This window comes from Elephas maximus, chromosome 3, assembly GCF_024166365.1.
Source record: "Elephas maximus indicus isolate mEleMax1 chromosome 3, mEleMax1 primary haplotype, whole genome shotgun sequence".
Lineage (NCBI taxonomy): Eukaryota > Metazoa > Chordata > Mammalia > Proboscidea > Elephantidae > Elephas > Elephas maximus.
Genome location: NC_064821.1, coordinates 28,235,282 through 28,256,292, shown reverse-complemented (window position 1 = coordinate 28,256,292; position 21,011 = coordinate 28,235,282). Strand labels below are relative to the sequence as shown.

General features: G+C 58.0%; 3 protein-coding genes and 2 non-coding genes across 6 annotated transcripts; 1 reads left to right on the top strand and 4 right to left on the bottom strand.

Annotated features, from left to right (window-relative positions):
- Positions 1 to 84: 84 nt before the first annotated feature.
- P2RY11 (purinergic receptor P2Y11) lies at positions 85 to 6,848 on the bottom strand. The gene is made up of 14 exons (XM_049875450.1): positions 6,780 to 6,848; positions 6,521 to 6,691; positions 5,887 to 5,988; positions 5,643 to 5,693; positions 5,362 to 5,532; positions 4,685 to 4,761; positions 4,384 to 4,491; positions 4,159 to 4,282; positions 3,991 to 4,069; positions 3,753 to 3,882; positions 3,521 to 3,675; positions 3,232 to 3,440; positions 2,695 to 2,881; positions 85 to 1,405 (listed from the first exon to the last, which is right to left on the bottom strand). Exons 1-14 carry the CDS (start codon positions 6,795 to 6,797, stop codon positions 315 to 317), a joined length of 2,673 nt encoding a protein of 890 aa, XP_049731407.1. The 5' UTR covers positions 6,798 to 6,848; the 3' UTR covers positions 85 to 314.
- LOC126074179 (small nucleolar RNA U105B) lies at positions 4,564 to 4,642 on the bottom strand. The gene has a single exon (XR_007516981.1). It is a non-coding gene; the product is annotated as a small nucleolar RNA U105B (small nucleolar RNA).
- On the bottom strand, positions 5,756 to 5,842 carry LOC126074171 (small nucleolar RNA SNORD105). The gene has a single exon (XR_007516973.1). It is a non-coding gene; the product is annotated as a small nucleolar RNA SNORD105 (small nucleolar RNA).
- Positions 6,849 to 9,316: 2,468 nt separating the features above from the next.
- ANGPTL6 (angiopoietin like 6) lies at positions 9,317 to 15,282 on the top strand. Its single transcript, XM_049876816.1, has 6 exons — positions 9,317 to 9,401; positions 12,012 to 12,594; positions 13,230 to 13,407; positions 13,979 to 14,166; positions 14,243 to 14,513; positions 15,092 to 15,282. Exons 2-6 carry the CDS (start codon positions 12,019 to 12,021, stop codon positions 15,280 to 15,282), a joined length of 1,404 nt encoding a protein of 467 aa, XP_049732773.1. The 5' UTR covers positions 9,317 to 9,401; positions 12,012 to 12,018.
- Positions 14,559 to 20,218, bottom strand: SHFL (shiftless antiviral inhibitor of ribosomal frameshifting). Of its 2 annotated transcripts, XM_049876818.1 has the most exons (9): positions 19,956 to 20,218; positions 19,373 to 19,496; positions 19,142 to 19,191; positions 17,712 to 17,750; positions 17,384 to 17,533; positions 16,631 to 16,734; positions 16,329 to 16,483; positions 15,527 to 15,785; positions 14,559 to 14,740 (listed from the first exon to the last, which is right to left on the bottom strand). In XM_049876818.1, the coding sequence occupies exons 1-8, from the start codon at positions 19,974 to 19,976 to the stop codon at positions 15,559 to 15,561; spliced, it is 870 nt and encodes a 289-aa protein (XP_049732775.1). In that variant the 5' UTR covers positions 19,977 to 20,218; the 3' UTR covers positions 14,559 to 14,740; positions 15,527 to 15,558. The 2 variants fall into 2 exon arrangements, with proteins under 2 accessions (XP_049732775.1, XP_049732774.1); XM_049876817.1 differs by lacking the exon at positions 14,559 to 14,740 and having other exon boundaries at positions 14,767 to 15,785.
- Positions 20,219 to 21,011: the final 793 nt, after the last annotated feature.

The window sequence follows — 21,011 nt, the reverse complement described above, 5'->3', positions numbered from 1 at the left end:
TCCATTTATTTTCACTTTCCACACCCTATGGTTGCTGGGCCTGCCCCTCACAGTGGGTAGGGTCAGCCCCCTCCTTCTCGCAGTGGGTGCAGCCAGCCCCCTCCCAGCACCCATTTGCTCTCTACCCAGGGCCTGTGCTGAGGGCTGAGCAGGAAACCAGCTGCTCTGGCCTCGGCTCTAGCCGGTACCACGTGCCTGACCACAGGTCTTTGTTTGGGGGAAGTAGCAGCCCGGGCTCTGCTGTGCTCTCGGTCCTCTTTCAGCTGCCGAGTCCCAGCACCTTGCAGTGAGGCGGCGGCTCGAGATAGGCCAGGTCATCGGGTTGGCTCAGAGGACCAGGGCTCCGAGGTCTTGGGGGTGGCTGTGACATCGAGTGGCAGGGCTTGGCTGAGGCTCTCAGGGACCCCTGATTCCCTGTCCTCTTTGCAGCCAGGGCAGCGTTGGCAGCAGCAGCCCAGGCTGGGCACCACGGCCATGTAGAGCAGCGGGTGGATGCAGATGGCCAGGGGCATGAGGCCCCTCATGACCTGGTAGCCCATGTAGGCCCTCTGGTCCAGTGCCGCCTTTGCCTGGGCCTCATTTGCAAAGTTTGGGCATTGGGCGTTCCAGCGCTGCCGGGCGTACACGTTGAGCACCCGCATGACGTGGTAGGGTGCGTAGGAACTGGCGTAGAGGGCCACGCCACTGGCCACCAGCACTGCCACCTGCAGCTTCTCAGAGGCTTTCATGCTGTGGCTGTGCAGCACAGCCCGGCCCAACGCACTGTAGGCTGCCAGGGTGAGCAGCAGCGGCAGGCCACAGCCCAGGCTTGCCAGCACCAGGCTGTAGACCCTGTAGCTCTCCAGCCGATTGATCTCTGCTGTCCCCAGGCACTTGACATAGTCCTCCAGCCTGTCCTTAGTGTAATTCCCCTTGATGTGGGAGAAGCTGAGCGTGGGTGCAGCGAGCAGGGCTGCCAGGGCCCAGCCAGTGGCACTGACGGCCCAGGCGTGTTTGGGCCGAAGGTGACTACGGGTGAAGAAGGGGTGGACGACCCCCAGGTAGCGGTTGAGGCTGATGCAGGTGATGAAGATAATGCTGCCCTGCATATTGCAGATAAAGAGGAAGCGCTCCAGGCGGCACGCGGCCTCCCCGTACTGCCAGCGCTTGGGTGGGTAAAAGTAGGCAGCCAGTGGGGGCAGGGTCAGGGCATGCAACAAGTCGCTGATTGCCAACTGGGCTGAGAATACCACGGCTGGGTGCCAGGGGCGCTGCTCCTGTGTGCTGAAGCGGTACAGGGCCAGGCTGTTGCCCGTCATGGCCACCAGGAACTCAGCCACCAACACTGGCCACAGGAAGTTCTCTTGCACACTGTTGAGGACCTGTTCTGCAGCTGCTGAGAAATTGTCTGGGCAGAGTGGGGCACCTGTGGGCACAGGGTGTTGCCAAGTGAGCGCTTCCCTGTCTCCGTGTGGCCCTGGCTGCCCTCAGCCCCACATCTGCAGGGGGCACCAGTCCATCATTGTGTACCTACTGAGCCGTGGGGCGTGTTAAGGGCCCCTAACCTGCATCTTGCTGAATCCTTACTATGGCCTGGAGGGGGCACCAGCCTCTGTCCTTTTTAACATCCAGAAACCCAGGCCCTGAGAGGTCAGAAGTCCCAAGCCAGAGACTTGCTCAGCTGATGCCATCGAGGCTCCATTTGGGTTCTGCACCCTGAAGAGCCAGCTGGGGCAAACTGGGGGAGTCGCCGTGCTCGTGGGAAGGATGTCACCTTGGCAGTGACCTGGCAAGCCTGGGATGGCGTAATGGGAGCCCAGAGGTGCCAACCTAGCCCAGCGATCAGAGATCGCCCTACAACTGCTGTCCTCACAGTCTAAGTCCTCCTGGCTCTGTTAAGAATCTGGCCCAGGCCCCTTCATCTCCCAGGGGCTGGTGCCGGCCCTCCGTGCTGGACCCCCGCTTCCAGCCTCCATGCTCACATCCCCCACTGTCTGCCTGCAAGCATTTGAGTCAGATGCTGACCCCTTCCTGTTCAGATCTTCATGGCTGTCTCAGCAAAAGCCAGTCAGTGGCATAGCGACAAGCTCTGAGCCAAGCTTCCCTCCCCCACTTCCTCTCATTTTCCCGCTGTACCCTGCATCACTCCCTGCAGCCAAACTAGTTCCTGGCGGTTCCTTAAGCTATCTCCTCCTTAGGGCCTTTGTACTGGCTCTTCCCCCTACCACCCACCTCACCTCCTGGTCTCTGGTCCCATCTGGAAGAGACCGATTCTGACCACTGTAATGTTGTAACTGCACCTCTGGCAGCCTCCAGTACCCCTTCCCCACTCCATTTTCCCATCTGGTCATTACGAGGAAAACCCGTATTTGTTTTCTCACCCAATTCCTCCGCCAGAACAGCATTCCACAAAGGAAGGGGGCTCCCCACTACCCCATGCTGCCAGTTCCCAGGACAGGGACTGGGACACCGAAGCGTGGCAGAGCTTAAACCCTGGAGTGTTCTGCTCTCATGTACTCCATTCTTTGACACACACAGCCCCTCTAAACTGGCCCTCTGCCCTGCTGACCTTGTCACTTGGCTGTGGGGCTCTAGGTGGCCATCTAGATGTTTGCACAATCCATCTCCTGTTGCAACGCTGCCTCCTGGGAGCTGCCAGCCCCACCACAGGGGCAGATGGTTATGTTCCTGGCTCAACTGCACTGTGTGCCTCACCTGTGCTGGCCGCCATGGTGTGTACCCGGTCAGTCTGCTCCCCACGCTGTCCCCAGTTCCTCTGAGTTACCAGGACCAAGGCTGGGCCCTCCCTTTCCAGCAGCCCCACCCTCAGCCTGCAGGGCTGGTTGGGGCACCGCCTCCGCCTGCCTCCCTTCCTCATTGCTGGGCTGCCTGACTGCCTGAGTCACCCCGTCTGGGGAGGAACACAGACTGGGTCAAATCTTTGCCCGTGGCTCCTGCCGTTATCTGTGAAATGAGCTCTTAATACCTCTGGACTTGGGAGCAGAAACCAGTCAGCCTCTCAGGTGCTGCTGCCCCAAGCCTCTGTGGGCTCTATACTGGAGGGTTCCAGACTCCCCCCAACTCCTCACACAGACTCATAGGAACACTGCTCATTTATTGTGGAGTTAGGCAAACAGCTCCTTTATAAAAGGAAATCAAAAGGCCACACCTGGAGCCCCACAGGAGCCCGAGGGCAGCATCTCTCAGCCCCAATCTGGGACATTCTGTTGGCCCTGCTGGGGCTGAGGCTCATGCTACTGCCTTAGGCAGTTGGGCCTGGCGCTGCACACGGCCCTGAGCAGCCCCTCTGGGTCCCAGCTTGGTCTGGGCTCCTCGGGACCGGACCTTGGGCTTTGGAGGCCTCTGATCCTTGTCTCGGTCTGGCCTCCGATCCTTCATCCGCTGCTTCTTGTGTGGAGGCCTGGTGGGCCGTCTCTGCTTGGTCAGCACAGGGAACATGTCTGCAAGAAGAGACAGGTCAGCGCCCCAGCGTCCAGGGTCACACACCCTCAGTGCCCTGCTGCACTGACCCGTCACGCACCTTCGTCAGGCTCCTCGCCCACCGCCTGGCGGAAATACTCAGCTTCATCTTCCTCTCCCTCAGGCTCTGCCTCCGGCGGGGCCCCCGGGTCCTCGGCATCACTGTCCCCATCAGTCTCTGCCCGCATCCTCTTCATGCCCGCCAGGCTCTTCTTCCTGGAGGATGGGGGTGTCCCTCAGTGTGGCAGCGTGCACCTGGGGCCCTGTCTCACCCTGCGCTGCCCCCCACACACTTATGGGCCTCTCGCTGCTCCCGCTTGCGCTGCACGTTGTGGGCCTGCTGGTCCTGCCTCTGGGCCTTCAGCCGCAGCCTCTCCTCCTTGGCTGCCAGGATGGCCTGCAGCTCCTCCTCTGTCTTGTGCACTGAGCAGGAAGAAAATGGTTCGCCAAGATCCAAATGTCTACTGGGCTTTCCACTGACTCCCTTTTAACGGCCTTAGGTGCTCCCCAATAACCCCGCCCCACCCTCACCGAAACTGTGGAACAGCACACTCCCTTCCCCGACGCCCTCCTGGATCTTGATGAGCTGCAGGGTCATCCGCGGACCAATCTAGGGGACGTGGAGGCAATGTCAGTGCTTCCTTGAGGTTGTTATAAGAAATCACCTTCACCTTTGTGCCCACCTGGGCTGGGCCTCACCTCAGTAAGCCTCACAGCGCTCTGCTGGGCCCGCATGTTGCCACGCCCAGCAACAGCCTGGGGCAGCTCCGTAATGTTGTGCTCACCATCGGGCTCTGCCTCACTCTCTGACAGCCCTGCACCCCTGTGCAAGGGATGCATGGGACTCAGCGGGGAACCCCTGGCACCCAGGACAGCTCTGGGGTCCCCTGGACTGTGGTCCCCCCTACCCTGTGCCCTCCTCACGTGGCTAGCAGCTCACTGATGTCCTGCAGACGGCTCATGTTGGGGAACTTCTCCTGGAGAAGCTTCTTCATCCCGCGACTTGCGCCCACAGGAACAACTTTGATGCTACTATAGGGGCCGGAGTGTGCAGAGAAGAGTATCAGGAGTCATGAGATTGGAGATCAGAGCTGCTTATCCCTTCCACAGGCATCAGGGCGTTTACTTTGAAACCGGGCAATTACAAAGTCTCAGCAGCAGTGTTGTCATTAATCATACTTGAAGGCCCTGAGTCCCCTCCCAGCTCCCCCTGCAGAGCACTCACTAATGGCGGAAATCCAGCTCCTGGGAGTCAGGGTTGTAGCTGATGAGAAGGCAGCGCTTGATGGTGTTCAAGTTTACCTGGAAGGAGAAGGAGAGCATGGTGCCACCTGAACTGCCCATGAGCCTCGTGTGTGCTGAGTCCATGACCAGCCCTGGCCAGGCAGGCCCCACCTCGTCACACACTCCAGTAGGCTGGTGGGAAGGTGGGCGCTACTAGCACCATGGGGGTTGGTGGGGCTGCGAATGGTGTACACTGACCACCTGGGTCACTGGATGAAATCTGGGCCCACTGAGGCTGACCACACTAGACTCTCTGAGGCCCAGCATCTAAACTCTGACTATCAACTTCGTCTCACTCAACCTCAGTTTCTCTCTATAATACAAGGCAGCGACAACATACACCACACTAAACAGACCAGCGCTCAACATGCACAGAGGACATAAAACGTCATTAGCGTTATTTTCCATCTGCCAAATGAGGTGGGCTCCCCGGGGAGCCTCTTGCCCAGTGTTATAAAACACACGGGCAGGATTTGATCTCAAGACTCAGTGGACCCTGGTGTGTGCACTTTCAGCCACAGTGCTGGGAAGTAAGGCCCAAGCAATAATCCAAGGGCCTGTGGTGTCTGCTGCCCACTCCATCCACCCACAGCTGCCATCATGCCAGACCCAGCCCACCTTGTGCACGTTGATGGAAGGGAACAGGTTCTGGAACATGGTGGCCATGAGCTTCACGTGCATGCCATGAGGGCCGAAGCTGTTGAGCACCAAGAGGGGCGGGTGGGCAAACTGCTGCTCATGCATGCGGTGCCGGCGCAGCGAGGAGACCACATCACGCACCAGGGTGTACTGAAGGGCAGGGCAAGTGGTGGTGAGTGCCAACCACATGTGGCTGGGCCCCCCTGCCCCCAAGCTCAGCTCCTACCCAACACAGCCCTCATACCACCTCCGCCCTTCACCTTGTTGATTCTGAAGGTCAAGGTAGGGCCTCCTGGGAGGCGCATCAGCTTCTGCAAAAGAGAGGAACCCGTGAGGGTGGGGATGTCCCGCTAGGGAGTGGGAGAAATAGAAACCTCTGCCCCATCTCTTCAGAGCGTTTACTTTGAAGCCAAAATCATGGCTGCTCAGAGGCAAATGGGTTCATCATGAGAGCTGGGGACGTGGGGAGCCTGGATGAGGTTTGGGGTGTGGGAGTCCACTCACAAAGTAGATGTTGGTCTCTGTTTTGCTTAAGATCAGGAAGTGTGTGACCCCCAGGGGCCCAGCCACTGCAATACAGTCCTTCAGCGAGTTCTTCTTCCGTACCTGAAATTTAAAGAGGAAAGTGAACAATCAGTGTTATCCCTAATAAGCAACAAGTTGAAGCTCAGACTGAGAGTCATGTTCAGCCATTTCTTCCATCGAAGTCTTCCAACAAGCCTAGAGGAATGCTCTTGGCCCCTAGAGCCAATCTGACCTGAATTCTAGTACCAGTTCTGCACCTGCTTACTATACACCCCCTTATTTAACAGATATACCGACTGAGACCCAGTGGCGTTAAGTAACTTGTTCTAGAATTTTGAGAGCAGCCAAGTGCCCAACCTGGCCTTGCCAACTCCAGAGTACACTACTAAGCACATGGCTTAGGCGCACACTCAAGCCCCAAGCTAGGTGCGTTCATCCGGTGGCCTTCACTGCATCCCCACAAAGCTCCGCAAGGCAGGGACGATGGTCCCCAGAAAAGGCCCTTTCTCCTCCTGGGAAAACTGAGGACTTGCGCGGTTCCGTGGCGGACACCTGGCCAGCAGCCGGGAAAATGGGACCTAGGGTGGGTAGAGGGGGGCTGGATGATGCCGACCTGCAGGCGGGTGGCGGTGAGCGGCTCCATGACCCTCCGCACGTCCAGACTGAGCTGCCGGACGCCGCGACCAGCGCGACCCCGAGTGAACACGAACGAGTGCGGCTGTGCGGCATAGGCCTCGAGGTTGTGGAGCTGCGCCTGGGCGCGCGCACGCTTCTGGTGCCGGGACTGCAGGGGCGAGAGACGAGGGGTAAGCACCGCAGCCTCTGCGAGGAACCCGGCCGAGCTCCCTGCCTCCCAATCCGGGGTGCCTTACCCGCTTCGGCTGCCCCATACCGCCGTCTCCTCCACGAGGCCGCCTCTGACGGCCGCTTCCGGCGCCGCGCCGCTCACTTCCGGCGCAAGTGAGAGATCCCATAAGCGGCACTTCTGGTGACGTCAACTGGCGGGGCTGCGCACTAGGAGGCCACGGAGATCGCGGGGCGGGGGGGAGCATTGCTATGGAGACATAGGGAGCCTGTTTCCAAGGAAACCGGGGCGGGGTTGCACAGCTTAGGGACCCAGCGCGGGCTTCGGAGAAATGGAACCTCAGGTTCGAATACCTTCTCGGCCCATTTCTACCAGCTGTGTGATTTTGATAACTTTCTCTATTCCGAGGCTCCTAAAGTATCCTAAAGTGAGGATTATCAATTCCTCCCCGATCCGCGAATTAAAACAATGTATGCACCCGCACGCTGGCGCCAGGCACCTTGGTAGCAACCACAGAAAGGGGTAGAGCCTGTGGCAGTTACTCATTCAGGCCCCAGTTCCTGAGGGCCAGCTGCTCTCCGCGGGGACCCTGTCTGCAGACGGGCTGAGGGATGGAAACTCCACATCACTTTCTGGAAACTCGGGGCAAGGCGGGCGCTTCATGAATAATTTACCCCCTCCCCATTTCCTCTCAGAGCCCCAGTCTTGGCCCCAGGCCTCTGGCCTCTTCCCCAGAACCTTGGGGTGGGGGGAAGGGACACCACTCCCTGGGCTGAACATTTCTCTCCCCACTCATCTGTCTCCTCTCCCCCAGCTCTTTCTCCCACCTTCATCTGTCTCCCCTCCCCGCGCCTGTCTCCCTCTTTCCACCCTGTCTCCTCTTTCTCCTCCAACTTTGTCTCTGCCATCAGTTGCCTCTTTATCATCTATAAGTTTCCATCTTTCTCCTCTCTGTCTCCATCCCCATTTCTATCCTCCGTCTCTGTCTAGCGCCGTCTCTCTCCCCGCCTCCCCGTCTCCTTTTCCATCTCCCCATGTCTCTCCCATCTCCCTATTTCTGCTTCTTGGACTCTCCCTTCTGTCAATCCCATTCTGTGACTTATGAGGTTTCTTCTCTCTTTGCTGCCAGAGGGAGCTGAGGGTGGGGGCCGAGGGGCCCAGCCTGGCAGCCTCTCTCAGATCTGGGACAACCATTTCCTTTTTCAGCCCCGGGAGTCCACTCCGGTTACGTTTTCAGGACGTTGAGAACTGTTCCCCAAATAGGTGTCTGCTCTGCTTGTCGGTGAGGTCTTCGTACAGTTTGGAGACCCTGGGTCAGGGTTCGGGGACTCCACGTGAGTCTGCTTCTACTTTTGATAAATTACTGCATGGTTGTTTCTGCCTTTTTGTCGCTGTGTGATGTGACCTTTGTGAGAATGAGTATGTGGGACACAAATGGAAACACCCACACTGTGGCCAGCGGGTGTCTGGGTCTCGCCTTGTACCTGTTTTGTGTCTCTGTGCTTGCCAGTGTGTGACCACATGGACCTGAGAGTGTGTGTGTCTGACATGCAGATACAGATACCCTCAGTTCACAGGGTGTTTTCCTATAAGTCATGGTACATGTGTGTCTATTTCAAACACACCGTTGTTGCCTGAGTTTGTCTTTGTTTCTAGTTGTGTCTTTACATGTGTCCGTGTGCCAGATAAAAGTCCCTGAGTGGTGCAACTGGTTGATGAGCCCACTGCTAACCAAAAGGCTGGTGGTTTAAGTCCACCCAGAGGCATCTTGGAAGAAAGACCTAGTGATCTACTTCCCAAAAATCAGCCACTGAAAACCCTATGGAGCTGAATTCTACTCTGACACACAAAGAATTGCCATGAGTCGGAAGTGATTTGACAGTAACCGCTTTGTTTTTGGTGTGCCGGACAAACACACATATATACTGATTCTCGGGGCTCTCTGGATCCTCGTCTATCTTTGCTGTTCTGTGCAGTGGTTTGCCTGTCTCCCTGGGTATGCCTGTGTCTTTGTGCCTGCACTGTTACGTGTGTGCATGTTTGCATACACCACTATCGTGGTATACACGTGTGAGCTCTACAACCAAGCTACCTGGGTTGAATCCTGTTGTGGTCCCTTTCCGGCTGTGTGACCACGGGCAAGTCGCTCACTCTCTCTGAGCCGGTTTCCTCTGCTGTAAAATGGGGCTCTACATAGAAGCCGATTCAGGTTGTGTGCGTTAAATAAAAGGTGTAAAGAATTTAGAGCCTAATACGTATTGGCAGGTGTTCACTATTGCTCTCTGTGTCGGGTGTGTGTTGTGTGTGGGGTGTTTGGGGCTGGGATCCTGCCCATGTGCTGGGCCTGCAGCCTCCCACGCTCTGTGCTCCGCCTGAGGGGAATGTCCAGTGCACTGACCTATGTTATCAGGCTCTGGTGGCCTGGGCAAGGGGGTCTGGCAATTCTGCTTCGGTTCTCACGCGGGAAATACTAAATATTTACAGTTGGGGCTCCTGGGCCGAGCATCACAACTCCAGTCCCAGGCGCTGGGGGGTGGGGGGTGGAAGGGTTACCAAACCTCTTCCTTCCTTCCCTCCCACTGGCTTCTCCCCTTCCCCAGCTCAGAGGCCCCTGAGGACGCTTGGCTCCTCCTCGGACTTCCTGTGCCTGGTTTGAGCCTCACTGGACTCAGGGCCTTGGGCTTGAGAGGTGAGAGGGTAGGGGGGCAGGCAGGGCTGATACTGTTGGAGGACCCTGGCCTTGGCTTGACTGGGGGCTCCCAGGGCCTCCTCACCCCCACCCTGAGGGAGAGAAAGGTAGCAGATGTTACACCCGCACTCTAGCTCCAGAGGGTCAGGTTAGTCCATCCCTGTAGTGGGGAGCCTGGTGTCTGGTTGGGGACAAAGAGAGGACCCTGCCCCGCCTGCTTGGAGTGTGTGGACAGCAGTGAACGGGCCTTTTCCAGCTGAGAACCCTCCATGGCTTCCACCTCATGAGAGTAAGAGTTCCAGTCACCCCCAAGGCCCTGCATGATCGGCCCCTGCTCTCCCCCTCGCTCTCTCTGTCCCACCTCGGGGCCTTTGTACTTGCCGTTCCCTCTGCCCAGAATGTGTTTTCCCTTCTCCCTCTCCTTCAGGTCTTTGCTCAAGTGTCACCTTCTCAGCGAGGCCTTCCCTGTCCCCTCTATTTGAAATCCCCGTCTGCAGCTCCCTCCCCTTTCTCTGCTTTATTTTTCTCCAAAAGGAAACACTTATCACCCTCTGATCTACATATCAGCTGTCCACCACACCCCCAACAGGATTTCAGCCCCAGGAGGGCAGGGATTTTGTCTGTCTTGGTCATAGCTGTGTCCTAGCTGCCTAGAACAGGTCCTGGCACCCAGTAAGTAGTCAGTGAGGGAGGTGCATAATGATGGAGGCAGGGCGCATGCCTGTGCAGATGCCAGGGCATGTGGGTTTGGACATGGTGGAACCTGGTGCAGGCGGGGGGATGTGTGGACATATAGAACATGTCACGCGCGTCATCAAGTGCACGTGTGGACACGGACATGCACTTACATGTCTGAGAGGCTGCAAGCATGTAGACCTTGGTGTGCCCAGGCACTTGGGCAATGTGTGGACCCTGCAGGGTGGGGGTGGGCGGCCATGAGTATACCCCTTGAGTGAGGATACTGGTGCAAGAGCAGGAACACTGCGGGTAGGGTGAGGGTGCATCGATCCCCTCAACAAACATTTATTGAGCACCCGCTGTGTGCCAGGCACTGCTTTAGGCAGTGGGGCCAGAACAGTGAGCAAAACCCAGGCCAGCCTTGATATTTTGGTGGAGGGAATTCAAATAATAAAAGACAGAGACGGTAATAGGGAGGATCTAGGATAGGGTCTCTATGAGTCAGAATCGACTCCATGGCAATGGGTTTTAGGAAGAACAACTAAACGGGGTGGTCAGGGAGGGCTTCTGAGGGGGAACATTTGAGCTGAGACCTGAATACGAAGAGGAAGTGCACTTGGTGACACTTGTGACACGTTCCACAAGTCCACATATCCCCCCACCTGCACTGAGTTCCACCATGTCCAAACCCACACGCCCTGGTGTCCACGCAGGCATGCCCCCTGCCTTCTTCATCGTCACACACCTCCCTCGTTCACACAATCAGCATGTTAAAATTTGGTGAAGAGTTTTAGGCTGAGGAAACCGGCAAGTGCAAAGGCCCTGAGGTAGAGTATGCCTGCAGTGTTTGAGGAAGAGCAGGGAGGCAAGTGTGGCTGGAGAGGGGAGAGCAAGAGGGAGAGCAGGAGGAGATGAAGGCAGGGAGGTGGCTAGGCTGGTGGTGAAGGGCCTTGTGGCCACAGGAGGTCTTGGGCTCTCTTTAGAGGGCTGTGAGCAGATGAGGGATGGGACCTGACTCAGGAATTCACAGGCACACCCTGGCTGCTGTGGAAAGGACAGATGGGGGTGGGGAGCGGGGGCAGGAACAGGGAGACCTGGGAGGAGGCTGCTGTAAGGAAATCCAGATGATGTCTTGAGCTGGGAGAGTGGGGCAAGAGGGGGGATGAGGAGGAATTCAGGGTCTAAGCAAAAGAGCCAACAGGCCCGACTGATGGGCTGGATGTGCCGTGAAGGAGACAGGAGGATGGAGTGTCCATTGTCCAACAGATGGGAAGACTGAGTTAGTGAGAGTGTCCCCCCACCCCACCTCCTCCCACCCACTCTCCCTCTGCTCCAGCCTCCATGCACAGTTGTCTCAAGGCCTTTGCACTTGCTGTTCCCCCTGCCTGGGATGCTCTTCTTCCCAGATATCCTATGACTTCCTGTCTCACCTTCTCAGGTCTTGGTTCCCATGTCACCTAATCAAGGAGGCCTGCCCTGTCCGCGCACCTCTACTGCCCCCTCCTGGTTTACTGTCATTCTTAGCACTTAGCATCATCTTATATACTCGGTTTTACCTGTTTATCTTGTTTCTTGCCCACCAGGACCAAGATTGTTTGTTTGTTTTGCTGCCGACAGTATTCCCAGTGCTTAGGACACAGGCCAGCATACAGTATGGGCTCAATGAATGCCTGTTGAATGAATGCACAAGACACCTGCGAAACATGCTGTTCGCATGCCTGGAACTCAGTGGAGAGGATGGGGCGGGATACCACTGGGGCGTCTCCGGCCGCGGGGGTCATAAACTGGAGGGGGTAGTGTGTGGACCCAGGGCCACGCTGGGGCCGCGCGAGCATTCCCGCGCCTGAGCAGATGGGTTTGGCCCAGCCGAGAGCAGGGGCCGAGTCTGGGCTTCCGGCTCCCACCTCCTTCTCGCCCCTTCTCTGCCTGCAGGTCCACCATGTCGGCGGCCCGGTTGCACGCGCTGCAGCTGCTACTCCTGCTGGGCGCGACGTGGGCGCGGGCGGCCGCCCCGCGCTGCACCTACACTTTCGTGCTGCCCCAGCAGAAATTCACTGGCGCCGTGTGCTGGAGCGGGCCTACCGCCCGGCGGCCGGCGCCCGAAGCCGTGAACGCCAGCGAGGTGGCAGCGCTGCGCACGCGCGTGGGCCGACACGAGGAGCTGCTGCGAGAGCTGCAGCGGCTGGCAGCAGCCGACGGCGCCGTGGCCGGCGAGGTGCGCGCGCTGCGTAAGGAGAGCCGCGGCCTGAGCGCGCGCCTGGGCCAGCTGCGCGCGCAGTTGCAGCACGATGTGGATGCGGGTGCGGGCCCCGGTCCGGGGGCGGAGCCTGCCGCGGCTCTGGCGCTCCTCGGCGAGCGCGTGCTCAACGCGTCGGCCGAGGCGCAGCGCGCTGCTGCGCGCTTCCACCAATTGGACGTCAAATTCCGCGAGCTAGCGCAGCTGGTTAGCCAGCAGAGCGGCCTAATCGCCCGCCTGGAGCGCCTGTGCCCGGGAGGCGTAGGCGGGCAGCAGCAGGTAATCCCTAAGCCCCGCGAATCGCAATCACTTCCGGCCGTGTACTGTCTGCGAATTGGGCCAGTTGCAACGCTACCACGCTTATCTGAGGTTCCAGAATCCGAAAAGCTCTGAAAACCGTATTTTTGTTTTAACTCATTTGGATCAAAATGTGAATGACAGCTATTTAGTCTTTGCTTATTCACTTAATGTGAATATTCATACGATCTTGTAATCAAGCATTTTCTTATGTGGATAAAGACCAAAAACCGTGTTGCGGGTGTTAATATGCATACAGGCCATATTCTGAATTCTGGAACATGTCTGCCTCTGACAGTCCCTACCTTACAGAGTCAGGCAGATTCATTACAGTAATATTTAATATTGGATGTATGCTTATCATCTCTTCTTTATAGGAGACTGAGGCACAGATTCGTTAAACTTCTGAGTGCCAGAGTGGGGATTTAAGGCTCTGCTCTTGAGGGTCCAAGAGTTAGGCTCTGAGGATGATCAGTTGTGGGGCTGGGATATCCGCCTGCCTCATCTGCTCATCTGGGTACCGAGACAGACTCATCTGTCACCCCTGGCCCTGGGTTGGGAAGGGCTTAGGCCAAGGGTTAATGCCGTCACATTCCAAGTGTTCTTGGCCACCCCAGGTCCTGCCGCCGCCCCTGGTGCCTGTGGTTCCGATCAGTCTGGTGGGTGCCACCAGTGACAGCAGCAGGAGGTTTGACCCAGCCCCAGAGCCCCAGAAAGACCAGACACTGAGACAGAAGGGGCCATTGGCCTCTCCCACGCCCACAGGGGATCCTGCAGCCTCCACCAAACCAGCAGGTAAGACAGGGGCAGGGCTGTTGAGGGTGTGGAGAACTAGGGGATTCCCAGTGCACTGTGGGTAGAGGGACATAGCAGAGCCAGACTTTCAATGGCAGATTCCTCTCCTGGTGAGGAGACTGGAGGAAATGATGCTTTTACTCTGGTGACAGAACAGGGAGGTGTGGCTCTTACTGTGTGTGATAAAAAGACAAACATTCTACCATGGTGTTGTGAAGGCTAAGAGAGCAGGGACTCTTATTTTGATGAAAGGATGGGGGATTTCGGACTGCTATTGTGGTGAGAATTTGGGCAGGTTTAGACTAGTATGTCCAGGACTTCTCTTCTGGTGAGGAGACCACAGAACGTGGGTTTAAGAACTCCAGGCTTCACATTTGCTCTGGTGAGAAAAGAGGGACCTAGAGTCTTACTGAGGTGAGAAAATGCATATCAGGGCTCTTAGTCTGGTGAGGGAATGGGAAAGGCAGGACTTTTAGTCTGGTGAGGGAACCAGGAGAATAAAGATTCTTACTCTATCTAGTTAGGGATGGGTTGTCTCAGGCTGTGCCTCCCCACATCCCTGTAACCCCAGGCCCGTGGCGGGACTGTGCAGAGGCCTACCAGGCAGGCCACAGGCAGAATGGAGTGTATGAGCTGCGGTTGGGCCGGTATGTAGTGTCGGCCTGGTGTGAGCAACAGCTGGAGGGTGGAGGCTGGACTGTGATCCAGCGGCGGCAAGATGGCTCTGTCAACTTCTTCACTACCTGGCAGCATTACAAGGTGGGTGGGAGGCAGGGATGGGGCTGGGCAGGGGAGGAGGCCTGCTCCTGACCTCCTGACTTTCCTGCCCTGCCAGGTGGGTTTCGGGCGGCCTGACGGTGAATATTGGCTGGGCCTGGAACCTGTGCACCAGCTGACCAGCCGCGGGGACCATGAGCTGCTGGTGCTTCTGGAGGATTGGGGGGGCCGTGGGGCACGTGCCCACTATGATGGCTTCTCCTTGGAGCCCGAGAGCGACCATTACCGCTTGCGGCTTGGCCAGTACCACGGTGATGCTGGAGATTCTCTCTCCTGGCACAATGACAAGCCCTTCAGCACTGTTGATAGGGACCGAGACTCCTATTCCGGTAAGGAGAGCTTTTATTCTTGTGGTGATGGCTGGGGCAGGGGTGTCAAGACTCATGTTCTACTGAGGGAATGCAAGGGGGGTGGGTAAGACTCCTCTCTGGTAAGGATCAGGGCAAGCAAGCTTCTATTCTGGCAAGAGAATAAGAAATAGGACTTTTATTCTGGTGAGGGGATGGGAAGCCCAGATTCCTTCTCTAATGTGGCAGGAACAGAGTCAGGACTCTTTCTAGAAAGGAAGCAGAGAAGGATTTTTTTCCCTGATAAAACTAGAGGTAGAGCTCCTAGCTTACAGAAAGGATGGGAAAGGTGGGACTTGTATTTTGGTGAGAGGATAGAATTAAAGACATTACTCTGAAGAAAACAGGGCAGGGCTCTTATTCTGGTGAGGAGATAGAGGACCAGGCTCTGTCATCTTCTTCACTACCTGGCAGCACTACAGGGTGGGTGGGGGGCAGGGGCAGTGCTGGGGCAATTAGACTTGGGAGGGCAAGGGGATGCCTCGCAAAAGCCTTGCACTAGTGAGGTGTTGGTACAGGTTTTTATTCTGGTGAGAGGACATGGACTCTCTGCCCCTCAGGTAACTGTGCCCTGTACCAGCGGGGAGGCTGGTGGTACCACGCCTGTGCCCACTCCAACCTCAACGGTGTGTGGCACCGTGGCGGCCACTACCGCAGCCGTTACCAGGATGGCGTCTACTGGGCTGAGTTTCGTGGTGGGGCGTACTCTCTCAAGAAGGCTGCCATGCTGATCCGGCCCCTGAGGCTGTGACCATCTGTCCGTCTGTCCCCCAGGGTGTTTATCAGTAGGATCCCAAGTTGTTCTGGGCACACCTCTTTTGTGACTGAGTGCTGGTCATGTCCCAAAGGCCCTCCCATATGGCTCTGCTTCCCAGGGCCCTGCAGATGGGACCCAAGCATCCCCCTGCCAATATCTCGGACCCACACATCTCCCCACGGGCGTTTATATCTCGGTTTGAGCTCATATTTTATAACAACACAAAGTATCCACAGACCGTGTCTGGTTTGCGTCTGCACCTGGCAGGGGTCACGCCCCGTGCCCACCCTCTTCGTCGTTATCGTCGTCCTCCTCCTCCTCCTTCAGGTCCTCCAGGATGAGGTTGTCCAGGTCATCCAGGAGGCCCCCCTGGCTCAGGCAGGTGGCCACAGTAGAGCCACTGCTGATGTGGAGGTTGCTGGGGTGGAGGACTTTGGGCAGGTGGTTCTGCCTCCGGCTCTTTGGATGCGCACAGGATGTCCCAGGCACATGGGGCTCTGCGAAGGGAGAGGCGCTAAGATCATGTGGGCTTAAAGCCACATGGGTCTGGGGAGGGTAAGGGCTGAGGTCACATGGGGCACTGGGGATGGGAGAGGCTGAGGCCACTGAAGATCAAGATACATGGAGGGAATATGGAAGTTCAGAGGTGGAGCCATGGGTGTTGAAGCCACAGGAGACTGAGGGGACAAGGATGTGGAGATCACAAAGCAGAAGTCCAGAACACGGAGACCATGGGGGCAGAGGCCACAGGGCCACTGGGATGTGGGCTACTGGAGTGAAACCAGAGGCTCATGAGCAAAACCATGGGAAGTGTGTGGAGAGGGCTGATGTCACGGAAGTGGCTGTAGGAGGGACAGAGGGCCTGGGGCCACGGAGACCAGGAGCTGTGGAAGACACGTGTGTGGGAGAAGAGGCTGACACCATGGGAGGTAGGTGGAAGGAGCAAGCAGACCTTGGTTCTTAAGGCCACAGAGGTGGACGTCCCCGGAACCAAGGCCAGGGAAACTGGGGGAGGCTGTGGGGACGTGCCAGGGCCTCACCTCGCCGATTGTAGCAGTCGGCAGCCGAGCAGGAGTGGGTGTGGGTGCTGCGGCGCTGTGCATCCCGGTCCCAGCGCGGGGGGAGGATCCGTGTCGGATACACGGGGAAGCCACACCCGTAGCAGGGGGATGGGGACCCCATCTGTGCCCAGCCCCTGGGGGCGGGCAGGGCTGTGAGGGTCCAGGTCCAGCCCCAGATGGGACTGCTGAGGGTGAGGCTGGGCCAGGGTGGGGCCGGGGCAGGGCAGGGCAGGGTGGGGGCAGGGCAGGGCTGAGGGTGGGCTGGGGGTCAGCGCCCTCACCGGAAGTTGTGCCGACACTTCGGGCAGTGGAACTCAGCCAGGCCCCACATCTTGTCGGCCGGTACCGGCTCGTAGCGCTTCCGGCACTTCCGGCATCGGGATACCTGGGGGTGTGCAGAAGGGAACAGGCCATTGTCAGAGGTGGGGTCAGGAGCAGGGCTCTGGGGTTGGGGCTGGTAAGGGATGTGCTAGAGCAGCTCACGTCGGCTTGAACTGACCAAGCTGACTCCGGGCATCTCCTTTTTCCCACTTCACCATCAGTGCCTTCATGTTGGTAGCCTGATATTAGCCAAGGTGGGAATATTTACACCACAGGAATTGGAAAATGCTACAAATCAGGGTTCCCCTCTCTCGGAGCTGGTTGTTAAGGGGGCCAGAGGTCAGACTAGGGTGGTGGTTGTGGGGTCAGTTTTGATTTCTGTGGTAGCTGTCAAACAGTGGAGTCAGGGGTCAGGCTCTGGGGCAAGGGATTGGGCTTCTCAGTTGAAGATCAGAAGTCCTGCTCTGGGTTGGGAGTTGGGATCTGCTCAGTCAGATCATCACGAGTTAGGGACATCCTACTCTTCTGGGGGGCCAGGGCCCTGCTTCCCTCTCTGGACCTCAGGTTGAACTCTGAGGTTAAAGATCAGGGGGTCAGGGGTTTGGCTTTCTGAGGTTGATGTTCCTAGGTCAGAGGTTCGGCCATGAGGATGGGGGTCAGCCATGAGGATGGGGGTCAGCCATGAGGATGGGGGTCAGGAGTTGGATTATCACCTCCTTCCGCTGGGGCACACGACGCCACCAAACATGGTCACAGGAGGGACAGGCGAACTGCCGGTCCACAGCAGGGATCAGGTCATCCTGGGCGCGTTGGAACATACGTAGGTTGGCTTCTGTCAGCGGCAGGAGGGAGGTCGCCACTGCCTGTGGAGTGAGGGTAGGTGGGGATGAGAGAGGAGGTCACCTCTCCTCTACCAACAAACATATGTAAGCCCCCCAACATGCGTTCCCCACCCATGAGATGTCCCACCCTTCCCCATGGATGTTCCCCCTACTCCTCCCCCCCACTCACACCCTGGCCTCGCCCCAGCTGCCAACTCACCTGGATGTCCTGGTCCTGCTTCATGTCCTCTGGTGGGTCCTGGATGGAGACACCAGGGGCAGAAACAGGTTGGGGCTCAGGCCTCTTTTCCACCCTCATTTGTTGGCGGAGGAGCTCCTGCTCTGGAGTCCAGAAAGGGACGCAGGGCTCTGGCCCCCCATGAGAGTAGGGCGCCCCTTAACTCATGATGAGCTGATTGAGCAGCACCCACTTGAGAGCCAGGTGTATGACCTTGCACCTGTCATCTCAGCTATGCTCACAGCAGCCCTGAGAAGTGTGTTATCCCCATTGCTCAGATAGGGAAACTGAGGCTCAGAGCTATGAGGGGGCTTGCTGGCGATGACCCTGAGTGAGTGTGGAGCAGCAGGCCTGAATCCTGTGTTCCCTGCCTGCCAGCAGACAGACTGTGAGCACCCCATCCCCAGCACACGTTTGCTGGCATGGTGACAGGTCTGCCTCTGGGGCTGTGCTCCTTTAGCTAAGTGCTTGGGCTCTGGATTCAGACAGACCCAGGTTCAAATCCCAGCTCCACCACTTCCAGCTTTGGAACCCTGGGCCATAATGAGGGGCATCTCAGAGCTCTTAGGTGGTTAGGGTTCAAATCCCAGCTGTTTGCTGTGTGAACGTGGCAAGTGACTTCATCACTCTGTACCTCAGTGTCTTTGTCTGTAAAATGGGGAGGACACCTAATAGGCTCTATCTTGTGGGGTTGTGGGGTTGTTGTGAGATTGTAATCTGTCAACACTTATAAATCCTTCAGCCCCACATATGGGAAGTGCTCCGTCAGTGCCCCCCTTTGCTATTATTTTTATCACTCGTCAACAACTCTACGCCAGGCCTTTCAGCAGGCAAAATCCCCAGTCCACCAGCCACCAAAACCATCTTTCTAAAAGGCAAAGCAGCCAGGTCACACCTGTGCTTCAAAGCCTTTCATTCATTCACTCATTCAACACAGGGGCTCCCTGCTGCACTTCCCCTCCCCCGCCCCCAGTCTGCTCATTCGCAGCCTTTTCAGGTGCCCCTTTCTCACCTTCCAGCCTTTGCTCAGGGCATTCCCTCTTGCGTCCCCTCCGCTTCCCAGGGCTCACTCCTCTCTGTCCTTTAAGACTTGGCATTACCTCCTCCAAGAAGCCTTCCCTGATCTCTAGGGATTTCCCTTATTGACATTAATGCTGGCTCGAGCCACTGCCTACTTTTGTATCTCTCTCTCTCTGATTTAATACAACCAGCATGTATCGAGCACCTCCTGTTTGCCACCTCCCTGGCTGGACGCACAATAGAGAGGTGAATACATGAATGAAGTTGGACCAAGAGTGTGGACCGGCAGTGCCCAGTCCCTCCTGCTCCCTAGGGAGCTCTCCGTGGGTGGGTGGGGGGATCCTCTCTGTTCTCCCTCTTTACCCTGTTCTTGAGGGAAGGGGGCAGGTTACCTGGGCAGGCAGGCCATTACTCAGTTCCTGTCCATCTTTCTGCTTTACCTCTGGTGGAGAGAGAACTCGTAAGTGAAGGGCCCCTGAGGCGCTGTGGGAGTTTCAGGCCCCCAGAGCCCACTGTAGACCTTTCCCGAGGCTGGGGATCCACAGGAGGTGGTCTCAGCGTTTCTTTCCACCCTCGGCGCTCCCACACGCAGCCCTCCAGGCCCGGGACCCCCACCGGCTCACCGTACACGATGGAGCGCCCCACTCCAGTGTGGTCGCTGCCAAACTTCCTCATCAGAGCCCCTGCCTTGCGGGAGGACACCTTCCCATGAAACTTCTCCCGGAGGCGCCGGACGCTCTTCTCCAGCTTGGGCGCGGATAGAGGGGCTCCGATGGGGGAGGAGAGGCGCAAACGCCCCTCCCCCTCCCCCTGGCACCAAGCACCAGGCCTGAACTTGACCCTCGGGTTTGGCCTCTGCCCACCTCCCCCACGGCATTTCCTGGAAAAAGCCAAAGTCCCCACCGGACATTGGGGAATGGAGCGGGGAGGGACTAGGGCAAGCGTCCCAGGGTAAGGCGAGGCCGGCCAGGTAACCTCTGGCCTTCGAACCCTGACCCAGCAGCCCCCGCTTTTTCTCGGGGAGGCCGCATTTCGTTCTAGGGTATGTGGGGGATCACTCTCCTTTCCCACAGTGGCGCGCGCCGGCCAGGGGGAAGGTCTGGGCTTATGATGGGGATTCCCGGGAACTGCGAAGCCACCTCCGCACCCCCTGCCCCTTCCCGGCGTTTCTCGCGGGCCCCCGGCGCGGCCGTCGCCATCTCCTACCTCCACACCTTCCTGAGACATGGTGGCGGCGGCGCAGGTCCCCGCGAGGGTCCGCACGCAGCGCCGGCCACCCAGCTACCTGGGCGCGCCCGTCGATCCGGCGGCCGCGCAGGGCAGGGGGCGGTGCCTCGGGCCAGCCCGCCCTTCCTTCCTGGCCCCCTCTTTCGCTTTCGTTTCGGGGGGGCGGGGCGCCTTGGCTCCGCCCCTGTTCCTGCGCCCCAAACCCAGGCGGGCGCCCCTGGTCCGCGCCCTGCAGTGGAGCGCGCAGACCTCGCGTGGGGGGGGGGGGGGCGGCGCGGCCTCTGCAGTCGGTCACATGTCCCCACGCTGCGCGGGGTCCGCGTCTTCACGTCCCATGTGGGGGCGGGGCTGCATCGGAAAGCCGCTGCAAGTCTCCGCACCTCCACAGCTCGAGGGGACCCATCGGTCGTCACCTTCTTTCCTTTCCTTCCCTCTCTCTCCGGAGGAATCAGGCGCTAATTAGGACCTGGGCCTCTTGGCGCTGAGTTGCTGGACAGGCTATGACCCCTTCCTTGGACCTCAGTTTACACTTCTGTAAAATGGGGATGATGGTAGTGGCTACATTCTGGTGGGGGGTCAGGAGACCTCGGGTAGAGCACTGAGCAGCACCTGGCTTGCTGTGGGCACGCTAATAGTCTTTGAGTCGCGTACTCTGTGCCAGGTACGAAGGGGCGGGTGGGCTACGGGAGGGATACTTGTTAAAAATACAGACCCCTGACCCGTAGCAGCTCTTTGGAATCAGACTATCTGGGGCTCCGGGGCACCTGCATTGTAAATCTGAAGGTCGAGAGCCCTATGGGTCAAGACAATTCTAACCCAGCGCACAGGGGACTGGAGGAGTCCTTAAGAGGGGCTCTGGGCCAGCAGGGGGCGTCAGGGATGGTTTGTCGGAGGAGTTAAGGGTTAGCACAGAGTGCCTGAAGCTTGAGGCCTTAGCCGGTGCCTGAAGTTTGAGGCTGCTCTGTGAATTGCAGGCTGTTTAGCAGCATCCCCGGTCTCTACCCACTTGATGCCAGTAGCATCCTGCCCCAATTG